Source organism: Sceloporus occidentalis, unplaced genomic scaffold (genome assembly GCF_023333645.1).
Source record: "Sceloporus occidentalis isolate IW3139 unplaced genomic scaffold, rSceOcc1.0.p SCAF_250, whole genome shotgun sequence".
Lineage (NCBI taxonomy): Eukaryota > Metazoa > Chordata > Lepidosauria > Squamata > Phrynosomatidae > Sceloporus > Sceloporus occidentalis.
Genome location: NW_028317230.1, coordinates 202,008 through 225,000, shown reverse-complemented (window position 1 = coordinate 225,000; position 22,993 = coordinate 202,008). Strand labels below are relative to the sequence as shown.

At 46.8% G+C, this 22,993-nt stretch overlaps 1 protein-coding gene across 4 annotated transcripts in view; it reads left to right on the top strand.

Annotated features, from left to right (window-relative positions):
* Nucleotides 1-6,706, top strand: part of LOC149276033 (teneurin-4-like) — a 144,744-nt gene extending 138,038 nt beyond the window's left edge. For all 4 annotated transcript variants that reach the window (XM_089503995.1, XM_089503991.1, XM_089503994.1 and 1 more), the window contains 4 exons: nucleotides 297-593; nucleotides 805-2,419; nucleotides 3,785-3,927; nucleotides 5,948-6,706. In XM_089503995.1, the coding sequence (XP_089360121.1) occupies nucleotides 297-593; nucleotides 805-2,419; nucleotides 3,785-3,927; nucleotides 5,948-6,706 (2,814 nt within the window). The remainder of the gene's footprint in view (nucleotides 1-296; nucleotides 594-804; nucleotides 2,420-3,784; nucleotides 3,928-5,947) is intronic.
* The last annotated feature ends 16,287 nt before the right edge of the window (nucleotides 6,707-22,993 follow it).

The window sequence follows — 22,993 nt, the reverse complement described above, 5'->3', positions numbered from 1 at the left end:
CTGCCCTCGTGCACGCGCTGCCTTTATTCATGGCAGGCAGTTATTATTAGAGAAGAGTATGCGCCTCTGGCTTTGTGTCTCGGGTCCTGCGCGATGCTCCGCTTTGCTCTGGTTTTGGGCTCTTTATTGCGTGTCGATTCTGGGTGATTCCAGATAAACATCTAAACTGATTAATGCAACCAAAAAAGAATTGTCAACATTTTGCCATAGAACCTCGCGTGATATTTTATATCGCTTACACAGAATGTTTTTTGTATCTATTAACGCGTCGCTCCTCTGCTGTTTGTCCTCTGTAGGTTCACAACCGGAACTTGCTGTCTCTCGATTTCGATCGCGTCACGAGGACGGAAAAGATCTACGACGACCATCGGAAGTTCACCCTGAGAATCCTGTACGATCAAGCCGGAAGACCCACCCTTTGGTCCCCGAGCAGTCGTCTGAACGGGGTCAACGTTACCTACTCCCCCGGGGGGCACATCGCCGGGATTCAGCGAGGAACCATGTCCGAACGCATGGAGTATGACCCAGCCGGCAGGATAACGTCTAGGACTTTTGCCGATGGAAAATCATGGAGCTACACCTATCTGGAAAAGGTGCGTCGGGTTTCCAGCATATGGGGGGTAATGACTCTCCAAAGACTGGCGGCCCCTGGAGCAAGAACCAAGTAGTGTTTGAAGTCGCAGCGGCCGCGTGAAAACCAAGTATTGTTAAGTGTCAGGGCTTGGGGTTGACCACCGGTGAAAAAGTTTATGGAATGGTGCTCGCCAATGGTTACAATCTCTTCTTTCTCGTTTTTCTTTCCAGTCGATGGTCTTGCTTCTTCATAGCCAGAGGCAGTACATCTTCGAGTTCGACAAGAATGACCGCCTCTCTTCGGTGACGATGCCCAACGTCGCCCGGCAAACCATGGAGACCGTCCGCTCCATCGGGTACTACAGAAATATCTACCGGCCTCCAGAAGGCAATGCGTCCGTCATTCAGGACTTCTCAGAAGAAGGCCAGCTCCTTCAGACGCTCTACCAAGGAACGGGGAGACGGGTGGTGTACAAATACGGCAAGCTGTCCAAGTTGTCCGAGATCATGTACGACACCACCAAGATAGCCTTCAGCTACGACGAAACCGCTGGCATGCTGAAGACCATTAACTTACAAAACGAAGGGTTCACTTGCACCATCCGTTACCGGCAGATAGGTCCTCTCATAGACCGGCAGATATTCCGGTTTACGGAGGAAGGCATGGTCAATGCCCGCTTCGACTATAACTACGACAACAGTTTCCGGGTCACCAGCATGCAGGCCGTCATTAACGAGACCCCGCTGCCGATCGACCTGTACCGGTACGATGATGTCTCGGGGAAGACCGAGCAGTTCGGTAAATTCGGAGTCATCTATTACGACATAAATCAGATCATCACCACGGCCGTCATGACCCACACGAAGCACTTTGACACCTATGGCCGGGTGAAAGAGGTGCAGTACGAAATCTTCAGGTCCCTGATGTACTGGATGACCGTGCAGTACGACAATATGGGGAGAGTAGTGAAGAAGGAGTTAAAAGTTGGCCCCTACGCAAATACTACAAGGTACTCGTATGACTATGACCCCGACGGCCAGTTACAGACCGTGTCCATCAACGACAAGCCGCTGTGGAGGTACAGTTATGACCTGAATGGGAATTTGCACTTGTTGAGCCCCGGGAACAGCGCCCGTCTCACGCCGCTGAGGTACGATTTGAGGGACCGGATAACGAGGCTGGGGGAAGTCCAGTATAAGATGGACGAAGACGGGTTCTTGCGGCAGAGGGGGGGCGACGTCTTTGAGTACAACTCTGCCGGTCTTCTGGTCAAAGCGTATAACCGAGTTGGCGGCTGGAGCGTGAAATACCGTTACGACGGGCTCGGAAGGAGGGTCTCGCGGAAGACGAACTCCGGTCAGCATCTACAGTTCTTCTATGCAGACCTTGCCAACCCTACGAGAGTCACCCATTTCTACAACCATTCGAGTTCGGAGATCGCCTCCCTTTATTACGACCTTCAAGGTCACCTCTTCGCCATGGAGCTGAGCAGCGGCGACGAGTTTTACATCGCCTGCGACAATATAGGGACCCCGCTGGCGGTCTTTAGCGGAACCGGGTTAATGATCAAACAGATTCTATACACGGCCTACGGAGAGATCTACCTAGACTCCAACCCCGGCTTTCAGATCATCATCGGCTACCACGGCGGCCTGTACGACCCTCTCACCAAACTCATCCACATGGGTCGACGGGAATACGACGTGCTGGCAGGCCGCTGGACCAGCCCTGACCACGACGTCTGGAAGCGCCTGAGCTCAACCAACGTCATACCCTTCAACCTCTACATGTTTAAGAACAACAACCCGGTGAGCGGCTCCCAGGATACAAAGTGTTACATGACAGGTGGGTCTCGTCTACGAGGTGTTCTAGGTCCTCCATGTTAACCAGGTGTCTGCTCCGTCTTCCTTCTGGTTCTAGGTCCTCCATGTTAACCAGGCGTCTGCTCCGTCTTCCTTCCGGTCATCCTTTCAGAGGTTGTAGAACTTCGGCTCTCGCGATCTGAGACTGCGATTGGCTGAGAACCTCACGGAAGCCGTCGTTCAACTATACATATTACGCAATTATATTACAGAAATATAACAAAGTATCATTTTCTTAATACCTAAGACTAAAAAAGTTCTAAAAAAAAAAAGGGGGCAACAAATAGTTGAATAATAATAATTAAAAAAAGTCCGCCAAGTTTTAACGAAGCGGCGCTCGGCGAGTGACTTCATTAAACCGCAGCTTCAAAAAGGAGTGGTGTGGACTTGCAGCAAATTAAACATCTCGCCGTGACCTTCATTTTTTTTCCCAAGGACATTATTCAACAACAGGACGCATTGTGATTTATTGTTGCGTTGTGATTAATTACTCATTCAATATACAGTAGAATCCCTGGATACTTTGGGGAGGTTTAACCATCCATGTACCCGGCAGATGCTGGCGTCGGGGCTCGCACATCTGGTTAATTTGTTTCCGCATTCAAAATAACTTAAAATAAAATCACTCTGATGGCCAAAAATATGCTTTTTTTAGGAAATCTAAAAGATTGCTTTTCATTGTATATTTTTTTATTTTTCTGCCAGGTTGGGGTTATAAAAGGGCTATTAAAAAAATAAAAAAATAAAAAAAATTTTTACTTTAAAACTATTGGGACCCAAACATATATTTTTTTCAAGTTACGTTAAAGTCAAACCTCTCTGTTGGGAGATCAGAATAAGTCGTCTTTGCCAAAGCAAGAAATCTGAGAAGTAAAAAAAAAAAAAAGGGATAAGACATAACTAATACAGAGCTATAGGTATAGCTGCCCGTTATCTCTGGCGCCCCCTCTGGCCACATACGGGATTGCAACCTAAAAAGAAGAGATTTGCCCCTCACCATCCTCGGGCAGAAAAGAAAGCCTTGATTAATAAGATTAAAAAGCTGAGCTGATAGCGGGGGGGGGCATCATTGGAGTAACTTCCATAACTATCTTTTTTTTCTTTTAATATTCTATATTAGTGTCTCTTATTCTAAAAATTCTAAAACTCCCTCCCGAAGGTCATTTAGCGGTCACTCGCCGGCTTTGAACTCATTTAAGTGCCTGTGATAGGCAGATGCGTTTTCACACAAAATAAATGTGTTTTGAGGCTGGCGTGAAGCCTCCTGGGGGGTGCGGGTGTTTTACCTACTAAAGAATTGCTCTTTTCTTTTTTTTTCTTTTTTTTTTTTTTCTCCCCGCCGCTCCAGACGTGAACAGCTGGCTGCTGACTTTCGGATTCCAGCTGCACAACGTGATCCCCGGTTACCCTAAACCCGACATAGACGCCATGGAGCCGTCCTACGAACTCCTCAACACCCAGATGAAAACCCAGGAGTGGGACAACACCAAGGTAAATCCATCCGCGGGCCGCGCTGACGTCCTGTTTGGGGAAATACCTGGCCGCAGTGTGAAAATAATATAAAAAAAAATAAATTCATTTAATATCCAGCAAAATTCCAGGAAATCTCAGACTTCCGTAATGCCGAGCAGTTATGATGTCACTTTGTAAGTTGCCATCATTAAGAGAAGCATCCTGTCTTGTTTTTTATTCCGTGCCAGTACATAACGATTTGTTTTTCGTTGCGTTGCAATAAAAAGATGCCACGCAATATCTGCTTAAAAATACTGCTGAACGGCTCAGTCTTAATCACCCAGTCCGACTCTCTGACTAATGAAAGTCTATGAAGGAACGGACTTCATTAGCATTGCCATAAAGCATCAGCTCAGTGCGGTGATTGAACCAAGAAAGTCACCCAAAATATCACATGATGATATAACACAGGGTTATATTACTGTATACAGCACTGGGGGTTATATTACTGTATACAGCGCTGGGGGGTTATATTACTGTATACAGCGCTGGGGTTATATTACTGTATACAGCGCTGGGGTTATATTACTGTATACAGCGCTGGGGGTTATATTACTGTATACAGCGCTGGGGGTTATATTACTGTATACAGCGCTGGGGGTTATATTACTGTATACAGCGCTGGGGGTTATATTACTGTATACAGCCCTGGGGGTTATATTACTGTATACAGCGCTGGGGGTTATATCACTGTATACAGCACCCTGGGGGTTATATTACTGTATACAGCGCTGGGGGGGTTATATTACTGTATACAGCGCTGGGGGGTTATATTACTATATACAGCGCTGGGGGTTATATTACTGTATACAGCGCTGGGGGTTATATTACCGTATAAAGCGCTGGGGGTTATATTACCGTATACAGCGCTGGGGGTTATATTACCGTATACAGCGCTGGGGGTTATATTACCGTATACAGCGCTGGGGGGTTATATTGCCGTATACAGCGCTGGGGGTTATATTACTGTATACAGCGCTGGGGGGGTTATATTACTGTATACAGCGCTGGGGGGTTATATTACTGTATACAGCGCTGTGGGGGTTATATTACTGTATACAGCTCTGGGGGGGGGTATTATTTTCCATAGATTCCTTTAAACCCACGCAGGTTACATTTGTATCCCAGATATCGTGTGAATAATCTCCCCCCGTCAGTCATGCGCGGTTCCGTTAGTACAGATGAAGCACAGGCTTTTTTTTCATTTTTATAAAGATTTCTGCCTTAATTATTCCTGGTTCTGGGGTTGAAAGTCAGGCCCCCTTCGATTCGCCGCCATTACGCTTTTTACCCTCCGACGGATGCCCTCTCGGTATTCCGGCGCACGCCGTTGCGTGAAGAAAGTCTCGTTCCTCGGGGATCAGACTCTCTCATTGCTTCGGGTTGGAGAAGGCGATCGGCGCTTAACCTTCCCCGCGACCCTCTGGCTCCCCGGTTTGAGGGCTCAGAGTCCCGCCGTTCAGACACTTATCTCGGCCGGGGGGATTTCACACCTCGTGGCTTTATTGACACGTAATGGATTTTACACTTTAAAGTGGTAACAGCCGCATGAGTCCTTGATTTGTGATTCAATCAATTATGTATGTCTAAATGTCCATTAGCCGGAGGGAGCGTTAAAAGCAGTTAAAGTAGATGGCGTTCGTGATTTAAAGTGAAAGCTGTAGCAGAAAGAAAAAAAAGATACTGAAGGTTCTGAGGTTTAGATAAAATGCGAGGAAGTTTTACTTTACAGAGAGGATGGCAGATAAATGGAACAGTCTCCCAGCAGAGGTGGTAGAGGGTAATACAGTGAGGGTATTAAACATGCATGGGATCGACATATGGCTCCTGAATCTAAGACGAGACCAACGACTGGTTAAGGTTTGAGTCTTTACAGCAGGAGACTAGGCGGGGGCCGGATGGGGCCGATCTGCCGGCGGGTTCTATGCTTCTAGGACCGTCAGGAATGGGCGGCAGTTCCCCAAGTCTTTTAGTAACCGTGTTTATCTTCTTTTTTTAGTCCATCCTCGGAGTCCAGTGCGAGGTGCAGAAGCAGCTGAAGGCGTTCGTCACGTTGGAGCGCTTCGATCAGATTTTCAGCTCCACCATTGCCGGCTGCCAACCGGAAAAGGAGAGCAAGACCTTCGCGTCCTACGGCTCCATCTTCGGAAAGGGCGTGAAATTCGCGCTGAAGGACGGCCGAGTCGCCACGGACATCATTAGCGTCGCCAACGAGGACGGAAGGAGAATCGCGGCCATTTTGAACAATGCCCAGTATTTAGACAACCTCCATTTCACCGTCGACGGGGTGGACACCCATTACTTCGTCAAGCAGGGACCATCCGAGAACGACCTGTCCATCCTCGGCCTCAGCGGCGGCCGCCGTACCCTGGAGAACGGGGTAAACGTCACGGTGTCCCAGATCAACACCGTTCTTGGCGCGAGGACTAGACGCTACACGGACATACAACTCCAGTACGGCACCCTGTGCCTGAACACCCGCTACGGGACCACGCTGGACGAGGAGAAGGTCCACGTGTTGGAACTCGCCCGGCAACGGGCCGTCTCGCAAGCGTGGCAGAAAGAACAGCAGAGACTCCGGGAAGGGGAAGAGGGCGGTCGCTTATGGACAGACGGCGAAAAGCAGCAGCTGTTGAGCACGGGCCGGGTGCAGGGCTACGACGGATACTTTGTCATCTCTGTGGAACAATACCCAGAACTCTCAGACAGCGCCAACAACATCCACTTCATGAGACAGAGCGAAATGGGCAGAAGGTGACATCGTGGACTTGTTGTTGACTTCTTGCCAAAGACAGCTGCTGTTGTGACCACGTACCTGAACTGTGTTGGATATTTTTTATTTTTTTATTTAATTTTTGGGGGGGTTTTCGACGTGAGCTCCGTTGCACTGATATTCGTGCGGCGCTTTTGTTTGGCCTTCACACCTATCGCAGTGGACACTGGGTATTTGGCCGTTCCGTGGTCACAACAAGATTTCCAGTTTCTCGTCCTTTCTTTTTTTTTTTTTTTTTTTTGTCCCCGCCCCCGAGGAACTGTAGGACGAGAGACGCCAGCGTTTGTTGGGTGGCGGTCCTGAGAAAACGGATGTCGGTGATCCGTTTGTATCTCCCTTTCCTGAGCGGAGCTGGGATTAAGTCGCCTTGAAGTGGAGCGAGAAAAGAAAAGTCTGTTCAGCTCTTCCTAAAGAACTGAATTTTTTGCCTTGATTTAACCAAAACTGTTCATATCATGCCGTTCTGTCTCATGATGCAGTATGTGGGAGGGGGAATCTCTGTCCCGATGTGTTGCTTGTGTTACATTTCCATTGCAGTTGATAGTATCCCCCCCCCCCTCCCCCGCAGGTTTGGATAATACTTTGGACCGGTAGGTTTTTTTTTTTGTTTTTTTTTTTAAGTGCTTTTGCAGACATGCGAGGATTGGGCGATTTCGGACCTAATTTATAAAACAATCCGATTTGTGTGCCTCTTGCGTTCGCTTGGGAATCTCTGGGGCGTTTCGGGGGCTCCTGGTGTAAAGATGCTGTTTAGGCAACAAAAAAAAAAAATGCAGTTTGACGGGGGCAGGGCTGGCGCTCAGTGCCTGGCAGAAAATACCGTCCTGTTTAAAGGGGCCGATTTAAGTGGATTTCATTTATTTTTATAGTTTTTATGTGATATCGAGCCAAGGGGGCGGGGGGGGTGGAGGAATATTTAACGTGAAATATTTTAAGAAGAAGAATATTCTCCTAATTCGCCGTCGGAAGTTTTGGAATTTTGCAGCCTCCAATCACGTGGTAATTCCAGCTGCAGCATTTTGTAACACGCAACATAATAACACGTATGATGCACCTCCGCTCCCTGCGCCACTTCTCACGCGGGTCTGAGTCGGTCGAAGAAAGGAGTCCATTTCCCCCCCCAAAAAATATTAAACTAAAATTCTATTTTCTTTTCCTTCGTTTTCCGTGAGAGTCGCTAGATGGGATCCAAAGGACACCCCCAGGGGCCGGGGGCCCACTGTCTCAAAATCACTTCCGTGTTCTAAAACCCCCCAACATGGATTACCCCCTGCATTTTATTGGACACACCTGTCTCTTGTTTTTTTTGTGGGGGGGGGTATTATTGCTGTAAGGACAATTTCTCTGTAAATACACAAATCTTGCTTTCTAGACACCCCAGATGGTCCTTTTGTGTAAAAAAAAAAAAAAATTAAAGAAAAAAATAAAAAATTTGGAAAAATTAGAATTTTTTTTTTTTTTTTTTTTTTTTTTTTCCCCCAATTTAGGACACCTCAGCCCTTTCAAAGTCACAGGGTCGGTGATGCTGAGAATGGGCTATACGGCGAACGTTTTGGTAAATGTAAACAAAAAAATATATATATATATATTTTTTTATTTTGTTTTAATAAAAATAAATAAAATTCAAATTTATTTTTAACAGATAGTGCCCCATTTCAGTGCCTGCCCTCTATATACAAAAACATAAACGCTATACATGACAGCACAAATCGTAAAACATATGCATTAATACCCAAATCGGAGACGTCCGTTTTTAGCTCCCTTAGATCTGCTGCGTTCGTGAAAAGCGGGATTTCTGATTTCACGTTAAAAGTTTCCGTTTTACATAAATCCGTTTGCCGCGTTTGCATTCTTTTTTTTTTTCTTCTATCTCGTATAGAATCGCTTTCGTGCGCCGTATGGTTTTTATGCAAAATTGTTATGCAGATGAAATTTAAGCCGAGCGGAAACGTCCAGAATTACACCCAGAAACGCAGGAGAAATGTCTACGTCCCAGTCTGGTTTATGGCCACCAGTAATCGTCTGTACTGGTGTGATGTACCGGCAGCGATTTCCACCATCAGCTTTGGGAGAGTTTAATCAATCTTGGTGATCGGAAGGCTCGAATATTTCTATACGTTCTGCAACCCCTTTTTTAATTTTTATTTTATTTAAATCTACACATTTTGCTGTACGTTATAATAAGTAAATGTATAGACCACAAGCTTGGTTTCCATGTGGTATCCGCTAATATAATCGCAGCAACACCCGGCCCCGGGGGATGTTTGCGCCTCTTCATTGCAAGATGGGCCAATATAATTAAATTTTATATTAAAAAGAACTCCCGTATTTGGTAAGATTTTTGGCCGTATAATGTATACGCGGTCAGGGAGCTCTAGTTTAATGATGTATTTTGATAATTTTTTCAAATTATTTTCATTTTTTTTTGCTTTTGCCAATATTACAGAAAATGTGCATTTATTTCCTGCCCGCTATGAGTCCCCCCCCCCCCCTTGTTTTCTTATAATTCCGTAATCTGTTTTGTAGAACATTGGAAATCGCGTTTTAGGATTTTATCCATTTATGCAAATTGCTGCCCGGCCGTTACTAATACGGATAGCGGCCGTGAATCAAAACCGGAGCGGGAGCGAGCGGCAATAATGCCGCCTGTGAGCCGTGACTTGTAAATGTCACCTTGACAGATGACGGCGTTATTCATTATGCAGAGTCGGTGCGGTTTTATGTTTTTACAGAAAGCGCCCCCCCCCCTCCCGGCCCCGGTTCGCAGCGACCTGGTTTATGTCAGTCAAACGCTAATTGAAACCAAGACATTGGATCCCGCGCCATGATAACCATCAGCCGGGCTCCCCCCCCCCCTTTGGCTCCCGTAATAAACAGTGACCAGGCGGCTACTTGCTGGGGCCCCGGCAGGCATTTTCCGGATGTGCCGTAGGGCGAGTCCGGCCTGCACATAGGGGGCACTTCACATGGGGGTGTTTGCACGACATGATGCGGGCGACGGAATGACGTACGGGGCAGGAGGTACAAACAAGGACAGACAACAGCCAGAATTTAATCCTAGTTGTCGGGGCTGTTGGCAGCTATTGCTTGGAGAGGTTGCTGTAGCCCAAGGCTGCTGACTACAATTCCCAGTAGGCACAGGCAGCAGTTTTTATTCTGTTCATCAAATAAAAAATTACCCTTCACAGGTTAATTGGGGGGGGGGTGGTTTGGTAAAAAAAATTTGTAATGTTGTGACTTTGGAGAAATGAAGAGGTTAAAGCTTTTTCGCCCCATTACCACGACAGCAGTGGAAACGCGTGTTCTGGCGTTAAATCCAAATGCCGCAGCTGCAAAGAGGAGCTGCAGCAGCCAGGGCATTATCGGAACATAAATCCCCTTCCCGTTATACTCCTGCCCCCGCTGTAGCTTATCTGGGGGCATCGCTGATTTATTTTTTATATGGAGTCGGCAAAGAACAGGTAGCTACAACACCCATGAATCACAGCCAGTATTTTTGCTTCCCTGATGGGAGTTGTAGTTCACCCAGCGGGGAGAGACCTTTCTGCATAAACCCCACCATCCTCCTGCTGCGGGGTATTTATTAATAGAGGCTCCAACATGATCTATAGGAAGGAGGCTTTAATCCTTACAGGCTCGCGGTTTAACCCTAAATCCTCCGCTCCAGGGTAGTCAGGATAGAGAACGTAGAGAAAAAAATGTAAATATTCTATATATTTTTTTAAAAGCTCCAGTTCCAGGTTTCCACGAGAAAAAAAAATAAAGAAATAAATAAAATGCTGGAATAACTTTTTATGAGTCCGTGTCACATAAGACGCACGCACACGGATCCACATGTGCTCATGTTTAGAGTGAAGGGTTTGGCCGCAGGTGTCGGGGGGGCCGTGGAGCATATTTACGGAGGTGCTGGCAGATGGAGGGACGGGGGGGTTATTACTTTCCCAGCGTCGGCCGAGTGCAGCGCGACGCAAATTCACTTTTTTTTTTTTTTTGTGAAATGGAATAAAAATTGTAGAGAAACCGCAGCAAATATTACTTTGGGCTCAAAAAAAAAAACTTTCAGCCGCCCTCCCCGATCCGACGTTTCGTCTGCAGGGAAAGTCAAAGAGATCAGAATGTTTGATTTGGACGTTTTAAAAAAAAAAAATAAATCTTAAAATTTCTTTAATTTCCTTCATTTTAAGATTCTCAATAGAAATGAGAAATTATTGGTGAATTTCAATCAGAAAAACCAATTCCTACATCCCCGGGGAGCCTCCATTCCAGAGATTCTGGCCCAAAATATCACCGCGATGATACATTTTTAAGGAGTAAATCGGATGCTGCCAGCAGAATTCTGGCGCGTTTTGGCATCTGGACTCTCCCCTTACCCGCCGCGTGTCTCAGTCTTTGGTATATAACTAGGAATCCGTAGCTAATGTGTTGTGTCGATAAGTTTTCTAATTGGCTGCAAAACATTCTATTCCAATGGGGGGGAATATCGGGGGGGGGGCTTAGCCAAGGAACGAGGGTCCGTTCCGGGGTTCCCGAAGTGCCGGATAATCTGATTTTCTCATACTATGTTTCCCGATGTATAATCCCGCCAGCCGCGCGTCCCCCTCCATTATCAGAGCGTTTATTTTCTAGCCGCGGAACGAGGTGGACGGGGGTTGTCGAAATGATGGATCCTGCTCTAGAACGTCCTTAATATACCGTTGCAAATGAGCCCTTACTAATGAATCTCGCCTTAACGAGCCGTACGGCTGCGACGAGACTTTCTGTGCTGCCGTCGCGTTCCAAAAACGCATCCCGTTGCGTTACCAAAGTCGCCATTTGTCATTTTTTTAAGAGCGACAAAAAATCTGCCGTTATTCTGTTTCCATTAATAACAAGTCAGCCAGTATCCAAGGAGCCCACAAAACGCCCCAAGTGAAACGAAACGTCCTTCGATGGTCACCTCCTTCCGTGCCACGGAGACTCGGCAGCGCATGGTGCACCTCCTGGGCACGGAAGGAGCGTCCGGGATAACGACGCGGGTGGGCAACGCCTCGCCGTTCCCTGTAGACAACACAATGGATGCTCTGGAGGAACAATCCGGTCATCATCTTTAGCGATAGACTTCGGCCAGTAGCTCCAGAATGCTCTTTTTGTTGCCTACAGGAAAAGAAGTGGGGGGGGTAGAAAGTATTAAGGCGAAAATGGTGCTTTTGAAAGAAAAATTAGTCTCCTCCGTTGGCCGACGTCGTCCAAGCCCAGCGTTTGTACCATTTTCGCCTTGTTTTGGAACCTACGCTTTTCACGTCCATTTATGAAGAACGAACAAAAAACAAAAAAAAAACCCTTTTACCATCTGGAAGTAATTTTGAGAATTTTCTTTCTCGAAACTCTGTGTTTCTTACGCCGTATTCTTGAACGTGTAAATAGAACTGAGCTGTAAATAAGTGCAAATGTAGATAACCTTCTAGAAGAACAGAAGTGATCCTGTGTAGCCTTCGGTGAAAAATAAAGATATTTTGTGTTTAACCTTTTTGGAGTCGTGATTGGTGTTCAGGTGATATCTATAGAAATTTCCCACGTTATCTATACATAAAGGAAAAAAAAATCCATGTACTTTATCCATATTAGATGCCAAAAGTTTTCATTGGGTCCTAATTACTCCAAAATAAGGGATTCGCACATTTAAAATGCACAACATTATATTGATCCGCGTTAAACTTCCACCATTTAGCCACCTGTTCTGTCGTATCTTTTAAGTTTCTGCACAAATAACAAAACATCGCCATATATTTGAATACAGAGCGACCCGTCACATGGAGTAACGTCAAAACGGCATCTGTGACACGGGTCGGACGTGGCCCTCGGTGAGAAAATGCATTGAGGGCGAAGCCCGAGGACGTTGAGATCGTCTGCTGTCTCCTTCAAGAAAAAGGGAACATAGAAAGCCTCCCTGCTTGTAAGATGCGGCGTTTGAAGGGTTAATCACGTCCCGGGTTCTTGTACATGTTAGAGTGACGCTGGCCTAATTCCATCTCATTAATCATCCTCTTCGGCGAGCAATCGTCTGCGAGATGCCGTAACAAAGCTTCTCAGCTGGACTCCGCGAGGCCGCCGCACACATCTGTTTATCTGGGCCGGGCTCCGAAGCGCTTCGTTGATGGGAAATAATCTTGACATATTTCCATTTTATTTCCACTTTGTTTTTGCTTTTTTTCTCGCTGGCAGCCGCGCGGCGTGACGATGAGGCTAATAATAGGTGATTATGGAAAATACGCAAAGCGAGGTTGTTATCCTCAAAAGCTCACATCAACGGCGGTGGCCACCATGACCTGGTTTAGAGATTTATTCCCTGCCATGAAGTTATTCCACCCTCATCATGGCCGGATGTTCTGCTGCCGGAACGTGCTGGGGGTAAGGAGAAGGTTGGAGCCCAACGAGACCTACCAGAGCTGAATTTCAGTCAAGGCCCAGAGGGTCAGGTGCCCCCAAACCGCGGGACGTCACCCTCACAAGACGGTTCTCATCGTAGACGCTCATCTTTTGTAGAAGGTCTCTATGGCCTCGTTATCCCACCTCGCTTCACACCTTGACCTCCCTTGAGTTTGTTTCATGAAGGAACGATTCAGCTTTCTCAGGCTTAGGACAGTCCCAGATGCACTAATACTTGGGGCTATTCACTAAGAAGCTGAGTGTTTGCTCAGTAGAGTTATCTCTCAACTTTATGACGCCTTTAAGATCGCATGCCCTGAAATTCTGACACCCGCAAAAAAAAAAACGTATGCTCACTAATATATCAATTATTTGCTGGTCTCTGCAACCTAAAATTATTTGAGCTGCAAACGGGGGCCTGAGAAAGCGAAATAAATGTAAAAAAATAAATAAAAAAAATGGGAGTCCCCAGAACCATCTTCTCATCAAGGCGGGAAGCGATTCTGCCCCCTTCTGCCCTCTTCCCTCACCCGGTATGGGGTGTATTTGAGGGGATATTGTCTCCAACCATAAGCCCTGTTTAGGGGGAACGGATGAAGTCGCATGCCCTCGCAGTGACCCCAGCGCGAGCCATTAAACCCCGAGAAGCCCGCAGGTTCTTTAAAGTTCTGTGAATGGGTTAAAGATTCGCAGGCGCTGGAGCGACGTGTTTACTTTGAGACGTATCGAGTGTCTCTTCCTTACGGGACTCGAATGTACAAACAGAGACAGCTCCGAGTCCCCGTTTCTCGGGGGTCTCGGGGGGGTTTAGCAAGATCCTTTAACGAACCGAGGCCCCGTTCTGGGAGATGAATTTATTCAGCTAATGAAATAATTTGCAAACATGTTTTCACCCAATTAGCGTTCGTTAATTCAGATTTGTTTTCTTGCAAAATGCGTCCCCTCCGTCTCATGCGCGTGAAACACCGTGCGCCGCTAACCCCCGCATTGTGCAACTTTTATTTACCGGTTCTGCAGAAGGAACCCAAAACGGCTTCTGTTAATCTGCCCGTCCAAAATGATCAAAGTAATACATGAGAGGGGGCGGGGCAAAATTTGGGGTATTTAAAAAAATATTGAGCACAAAATATTGGCTAAAAATATGAATTTTAATTGTTGTTTTTTTTTTTATAGTACGGCACGTATGATACTGGAAATAAAAATGGCCGTTACATTTATTTTAGCATTAAATATATTTTATTATTCAATCTTTATTAAAGACAAACATCAGAAGCCATGCGTGATTCCGCACCGTTTTTTAGAATTTAACATCAGAATTTTGTAATAATTATTACTGGTATAGCTAGACACACCTCTCTACTGCTTGGCCCTGCCTCCCACCACCTGGCTCCACCCTCCTATGAAGGGGTAGGGGGGATAACTGTGGAATTCCTGTGAACTTGGTTATGGGGGCAACCTGTTTCTATCCACTGGGTGCAATTCACTGACTTGTTCTGCTGTCACGTTCATTTATTACTAAACTAAGCCAAAGTGCCACATAGGACACCCCCCCACACACCTGGACTTGGTATGGTCCATTGGCAGTTGCCATCTGAAACGTAATGTTTCAATGTTAAGAACATGCAGAGCGTGAGATCCCCGGCTGCTGAATTCCTGCTCATCCAAGTTCCCAGCATCCCTCATCTCCCGTTCCCTTAGCCGGTACCGGCAATGAAGGCAGCAAAAATCCAACTGCTGATCCGAGATAAGAAGCAAATCCCACGTTTTGGAGCAAAAGTTTGATTTCTTTTTTGATCAACTGCATATAAACCTTTACAACTCTAAATACTAACACTAAGGCTGCACTTTGTTGTTGGTGTCTATTGTGTTTGTGGCTTTACCTTTGCTTCCTACTCCCCAAAATGCATGTCGGGCTCGGTTTTTTACGGTCTCCAATGCCTTTTACTGCATGCAAATCAGTGCAGGCATTCTTCAGTTATTGGAGTTTGAAAATGTGACTTCTGTGTCCTGTAACTCCGCCCCCCGGCTGCCTCTACGGTAAACAGGAAGGATTCCTCAGTACACTTCCTGCACATGCTCAGAAACTCTACTGTGGAGCGAGGAAGCCCATCTTCTACTGACATCAGTAGCGAAGGCCATTCCTATTGACTAGCATGTAAGTGCAGGAAGTGTACCGGTGAACGCTTCCTGTTTCCCGTGGAGGGAGCCCGGGGGCGGAGCTAACCGAGACGCCAAAGAACTCCAATAACTAAAGAACGCCTGCACCGATTTGCATGCAATAAAATGCACCGGAGTCCGGTGAACATGGAAATAGATTATGGATTAGACCATTTAAAGACTACAAGCCATTGATACACTATGATTCCTATCATCCCTTACAGGTACCTTTTTATTATAGGGAGACGCGACTATATTAAGTGCATTTTAGTCAGATTTATTTTCATTAGTCGCTCCTCTGGCTGTTTTTCTTTTTTTTTTTCTTTTTATAACCCTTTGCTGTTACAGGGTCCATTTTTTTTTCTCCACCAAATGTTAATTATCAGCCATTACTTCACTCCGAGGCCGGTGGAATTTGGAAATGTAACCAATCTTTCCCTTCTAACTCCATAAACTCTTAATACTCGCGTTATCGCCGGGATTAAAATGGGTTTTAAGTTTAGAGGAAAAAACGTTATCTCAGAGGAAATTCCGCCGTAAATTTGAAGGTATTTAATATCGCGGACGAGTCTTTTCATTAACGCTCTCTATCCGCAGGAGAGCGGAATGGGATTAACCCGCTATAATTATCAAGTTCTTTACGGGGGGGGGGCTAAAATCTATGTTTATTTTGGAACGAAATCTGCAAAGGCATGTTAATATCTTCTGTTTGGTTTGCTCTCCCCTCTGGCCTTAAAGGGGTTAAACTATGGGTTAAATCGCAGATGAGGATAATCTGTTTTATTTGGTGAAACTGATATCCCCCCCCCTGCCGGCTTGTAATATAAAACATCTGTGGATTTGGATCCGCGATCCGGTGAGTGTGACCTCGGCTCGGCTGCATTTCCAGGTGTTTCTGCACTCTCATCACTCTCAGCCATGAAAACGTAATAGCGTTCCAGTGAGTTTTTTAAGTATTACCAGGGGGTTTAACGGGCCACCCTAGTTGCTTTCTCTGCAGTTAAGGCAACCGGTACTGGATCTGACAAATGAAAGGTTAATTAAATCACCTTCTTATTACATCGTTCAAGGCAAAACATTCCCCCCCCCCCCCCCCCCCCCCCAATGGACCCATCGCTGGGCTGCCGAGAAAGGAAATAAAAAAGTTAAATGACCACCGACCGGGGCAAAAGCTCAACCGTTCTGGAGTAACTTTGGGGAGAAATCAGCAGAAACAACGATGCAAGACGCAGCTGAAAGGAGTGAGACTATGGAGTTAACGCGGGACGCACCGAGCTAAACCCCAGAAATAACCTACTTGAGAATTATCATCCTGGAGTATCGTGAGAAATACTGTGAGGGTAGTAGATACATAGAACAGCTTCCCAGCAGAAGGGGTAGAGGGTAATACAGTGAGGGAATTTGAACATGCATGGGATAGACATACGGCTCCTGAATCTAAGACAGGCAGACTAGACGGGGGCCGGATGGGGCCGGCAGGTTCTGGTCTGTATCAGCGAGACGAATCACTGAGGTTCTCTTTCTAACCAAATCTAATGTTCTGTAGTTGTGGGAAAACCCCGATTCTCCCCGCCGGCTCCAGATTCCTCCCCGATTTCATAATAACCGGGAGAAGCTGGCAGAGGTCGCTTTTGCACCACATTAAACACGAAGTCTCTTTACGCGGCTCCACCGGCCGAAGTCACGGAAAAACCTCGCGTGACGGCGGGAAGCGGCTCTGTTAGCGTTTAGTGGCGGCCTCCGGAGCGCTGCGGCCGCGGTCTGCTGCCGGGTTCACCGATATATCCGCAGGCCTCGACGGAACTGGAAGTATTTCAACCAACTTTTATATTTCTTAGTAATGTTGGGGGTGTCAGCGCCCCACGCAGGACGTTCAGGATGTATATTAATGCAACTTTAATATGAAGTTATTAGGCCTAGGGGGAAAAAAGCACTTTGGGAGAAGCTGCAGCTCCACAGCATCAGCAGACTCTTTCCTTCAAGGTCCAATGATTTACACCACTGATTGGCAGGAAAGCGATCCAATGGAAATGAACCGGGGCGTTTTCTGTGTGTTTATGGAGACCCCCCCTCTTGGAGATTCGCTGACTGGCAGGGGGTGCCATGAAGATTTAACCCCTTAATGACCAATGATGTGCCTGGCACGTCATGGCATTAAATAAACTTGGAAAGCAATCTAAGAATGTCGGGGAAGCGGATTTGGTCGCTGCTCTCGGACGCTCTAATTTCGTTTCTTCTTCATCAAAACTGGTGTCTGATTGGCTCCTCGGGGCCGAGGATTTACGATAAACGCTGCGCTCCGCGTCTCCTTTCCTTCCTGATTTCTGTGATGATCGGTCCTGCGCACCGTTCCCCTCGGCCCCTGGAACGCGCTCCGCTGCGGTGCCGATACGTGACTCCGATGCAAGGGTTAATAACCGTCCCGGCAAACAAGCCGCGGTCTTACTGACAAACAGCCGTAAGCGGCAACATCTGGGCGCGAGCGGAAAAAAAAACGATTAATAACCCGAAACTGAACCCAAAACGGTCCCAGCTGGGGTTAAAAGACTTGAAAACGTTCCAGTATTTGATACAATGTATCTCAAGGCAAATATTAACGTCTGGGAGGGGGGCAGGTGGGGCGAATTCTGGGGTTAACTTACAAAATCGGGACTTTATTAACCCCGCAAATGCCAAGACGTTAAAGTGGTAAAGGTTATGCTGTAAATCCAGCGTTATTAATAAGAAACAAAACCCAGGACACGCGGAGAGCCTCGACGGAGCTCTGGGGCACAAAGAGGGACTGGCCGAACGAAACAGGGACACTTGGGTGATATGCAGGTATATATGGAAGTTTCTGTTCCTGCTGAGTCCGCAAATTTCGGATAATATCGCCGATCATTTCTGGTAAAAACGACGCAAAATGGCAAATTGTGAGAAAGTTTGGGATCCTTCGGCGACCTGAATCCTCTGATGAATCCAGGAATGACAGCGGTGACGATCTGAAGAATAGGGGGTTGCTAAGCAACAGAGAAACCCGGATAACGAAGGAAAAGTTACAGATAAACGTCAGAAATCACTCGGCGTTAATAACGAGGGGCGGAAAAATCATAGAGAATAACGGGGAAAAACGTCTGTTCCTGGCACCGCAGAGTCGGCCGCAGACGCCGTAGCGCAGCGCGGAGTCCCGGGGGATTCATTCGGCGGTGATTCATTTCCATAGGTTTTATATGTAGAAAAAGACGTGGAGCTCAGAGGTCTCTTCTTCTGATGGAATCAATTTGAGAAAGAGACGTCTGAGGTATGAAATCTTATATAGTTTATGTGCTTTGGGCCCCAAACCCTGTACCCTCTATCCTCCTCACCCAAGGCTAATCTAGCGAGGGAATTTAAACGCGGATGGTATAGGCATACGGCTCTGGAATACAGGGAAGGTGGAACAGCCTCCCGGCAGAGGTGGTAGAGGGTAATACAGCGAGGGGATTAAACATGCATGGGATAGACATACGGCTCCTGAATCTAAGACGAGACCAACGACTGATTAAGGTTTGACTCTTTACAGCAGGAGAAACGGGCGACTAGACGGGGGCCGGATGGGACCGATCTGCCGCCAGGTTCTGGATTTTAAAGTCCGACTGGCCATGTGACCCGACCTCTGTGTGATTAGGCCGAAGTTCCAGCGCCTGCGCATGTTCATTGCCCGTTATGTTGGGAAGTTCCCCCGGATACAGCAATGATCTATTTAAATGTAAGAGAAGAAAGTTACAGCGAATCACAGACGGAAGGAACAATCAAACAATAAAACGTCCCGGGGGGGGCGCATGAACCGCCGGGGATTGTATATTTTTAGAGGTATTTTTCTCCTTTCATTCATTTTTCTGGGAAGAGCGCTGTTTTCGTCTGCCGGCGCGCATGCACATGGGGCTTGTTGTGCTGAATTAATTCACTATAATGGTTGCTGTCACTCAAAAGCATTGGGGAGAAAAAAAAAACAATATAGTGTTTCTTTGCAGCGCCGTGAGGGATTATCGGCATCGCAGTCCCCAAACTCTTCCTATTATATGACAAACAGGCCCCTCCTGGATAAAGTTCTGCTGCTTAACCCATGAAGTATCACGGGTTCCCACTGTTACAGGGTCACCGTACCCAAGGCTGGGTACCCCTGTTTGAGGGCTGAGGAATCACCAGTCAGTCCCTCATACGGATCGCACTCAGCTATCCACGGATCATCCAGACCACCATTCGTAGCAAACCAAGAAGAACTCCTTTATTACAAACACACAGAACTTATATACAATCTCAATGCAATGTGTACCGAACCCAACCCCCAATCCCATCAGCCACATCCCATCACAAATCCTATCAGTATACAGGGGATGTATCAGGTGAGGGGATTACAGAATACAATGGGTTCCCCCACCTGTGTTATCCCCCCTGTAGTGCGGGTGCCGTCTGGGCAGACAGGGCTGTGTTGGCTGATTAAGAGCCCCAGCCAGATTATAGGATCGTCTCTTTGAAGGCTGGAGCTGCAGCCACATCAGTCTCTGGGCCGGTTACACAATAAACACAATATAATATATTACCGGGTCACGGTATACAGAACCGGACACAAAAGTGCTCCGTGACCCGGCTAAACTTCATATGACACATGAGCCAGCTAGCCTGGCCCTGTCACACCCACTCCAGCACTCAACAGGTTAATTTATGTTAACCTGATGTGAGTGTGCGAGCGTGAGTGTCTGCAGGCGCTTTATGAATAAAACGTAGGTATTTCACCAGATTTAGTAGAATTTGGGTTATTCATTATTTTCACAAAAAGTGCAACTGAGACTGGCCACCCCTGCTGGAGAGTCGCTCAGGTCTTAGCTCATTTCCATAATTATAGCCTTAAAATATCGGCATATTTATCTACGAAGGCAGTCCGGAACCCGGATTCCAGGCAAGCTGTTTCTGTATGAAACCCGGAACCCCAGACAAGCCGGTGGGGAGCAACCGGTATCCCCCTAAACACAAGCGAGGGAGGAGGTCCACGCCCCCCCTAAACACAAGCGAGGGAGGAGGTCCATGCCCCCCCTAAACACAAGCGAGGGAGGAGGTCCACGCCCCCCCTAAACACAAGCGAGGGAGGAGGTCCACGACCCCCCTAAACACAAGCGAGGGAGGAGGTCCATGCCCCCCCTAAACACAAGCGAGGGAGGAGGTCCATGCCCCCCCTAAATACAAGCGAGGGAGGAGGTCCACGCCCCCCCTAAACACAAGCGAGGGAGGAGGTCCACGCCCCCCCTAAACACAAGCGAGGGAGGAGGTCCATGCCCCCCCTAAATACAAGCGAGGGAGGAGGTCCACGCCCCCCCTAAACACAAGCGAGGGAGGAGGTCCACGCCCCCCTAAACACAAGCGAGGGAGGAGGTCCATGCCCCCCTAAACACAAGCGAGGGAGGAGGTCCATGCCCCCCTAAACACAAGCGAGGGAGGAGGTCCACGCCCCCCCTAAACACAAGCGAGGGAGGAAGTCCACGCCCCCCCTATTTTATTAATACAAGGAAATGTCTGTTTTTGATAAAGGCAATTTTTTTTCTCATATTTTATTATTAATAACAATAAATTATAATAATATTTTAAACATTCTTTTGTACAAAGTTGAATATATATATTATTTATAGCTTTATATAGCGCCATCAGATTCCGCAGCGCCGTACAAAGGGTAGACAGACCATAAGGTGAGGAGGGCCCTGTTTTTAAGAGCTTACACTCTATTTATGTGAATTCACACAGATTACCGATTGGTGGCAGCCGTGGGATCCGGTTCCGTCATCCTGGTTGATCCGGTGGTTGATCCGGTGGCGTGGGGCAGGTTTTCACTTCTTGTTACCCGCGACCGTCACGCGACCGGCGACACGGCGTCACCTCTGGGCGGCACGACGCGCCGCGAGTAAGCGCTTTACAGAAAACCTCGGCTTTATTTCCAGTCTTTTTACCTTAACTGTCACTTCTCGTAACATTTTTCCTGAAGACTCAGTCGTTTCATTTTGTTGTTTGCATCGCATTTACAATTCGCTTTGGCAGCCGCGTCCCCGGAGCAAATTTCCATCATCAACTTATCTGGCAACTCGAGATCGACTGATCAGCAAAGAAACGCAGTTTATTTTATTTTATTTTTTTTTTTTTTTTTTTATTTCTCGCCTAAATGGTTCATGATTTTATCAGAGAGAGTATGAAAAATACGTGCGGTTTAGAATAAGAAAATAGTTATTTTTAACAGCGAGCGCTGGGTAACGGGAAATGTATTTTTTTAGCAACATTGTGGCGTTAGAATAAAGAGCGGGGAAAAGACTATGTGTTTTTACGTGAATAATTATTTATTTGGGTATTAAAGTATCTTTTCTTTGGTGAAGGTTGAAGAAAGCAAAATACAGTGAAGACGGTTACAACGGGAACCCAGACCTCAAGGCTCTGGGGCCATGAAACGTTGTGCCCCCCATACAGAGGTGACCTATTTCCCAAATCCTACATGTGCCGGTTCTATACGCTAAATAAACCCATTTAATGGTGTTTAGAGATTAAAATAAGCAATTTAGATATTTATTAGAAGCCTTCCTACCATGGGGCAGCCCAGTTCGGGGCTTAAGCCACCACCAACTCAACACCGAACCTCATGGCACCTGTTTGTTGGGGCGGCACCGAGGTTCCGGAATTCCAGGTGGGTTTAGGAGCCTCTTGTCCTCCCGATACTTTGTATTCAGCAAACACTCCAGATTCCGAAGAGGAAAACGAAGACGCGCAGTGGACTTCTTCCAACTCTCTCCACCATGTTAGTTCCTTGGTCGGATAAAAGCCAACGGCCAGCAGAAACCCCCTACATCCCCCAAGGCTCTGGAAGGGAATTTCTGTTACAAAAAGTTCCTGTCTTCCGACGCTTTATGGTGAGATGGGAAGAGATGTTGGGATGATCAATGGGCAGTGTGTGGGGGGAGGGGGGGGAGACACATACTCGGACACAAGCTCTATAGCCTCCAAGACTTATAATGTCCTCACACTTTAGTTTAGGACACTGAGCCCAAGGGGCAGTTTAGAATCAGGGGCAGTTTAGAATCAGGGGCAGTTTGGAATGAGGAGTGTTCCATATTTGCCCCGTGTTTATACCTCTGCAGAAGGGTCTTTGAAACCATTCAGAAAGTGGTGGGTAATCCGCTTGTCCTTACCCAGGGTGCGATGATGTTTCGTCTCTGATGTCCTTTTACAGATGCTCTATTACAAGCATCTGCAGGTTTTAGTGAATTGATGACATCATTGGATGACATCAACAACTTCATCCTATAACTTGGATCTGCGGAGGAACTGGTGGAATCAGCCCCAAAACCCAATACAGATTTATATGCTGGATTATATGCCAGCTCACCCTCTACGTCTCCATCGTATCCCTTCCCGTTCTCTCCCTCCTCTCCACACTCTCCAAATCTTTGTTTTTTTTTCATATTTTGGGGGTTAATTGTTCCGTGGACTCAGTATCCTCACCATAACTCACTGTGGAGACATGTTTTCCCGGTTGGGGGTGTGTTTGCAGCCACAAAGTTTTCTGTGTCCATTAGATGGCGCTTGTGAGCATAATTGTCAATGTATTTTATTCCCATAATGCATTGTTACAAATCACTTACATAAAGGATTGAATGGTCTTGTCATCAGAAGTCATAAAGTTATCTTTCAGAATCATAAGCCATCTGATTAAGAAAA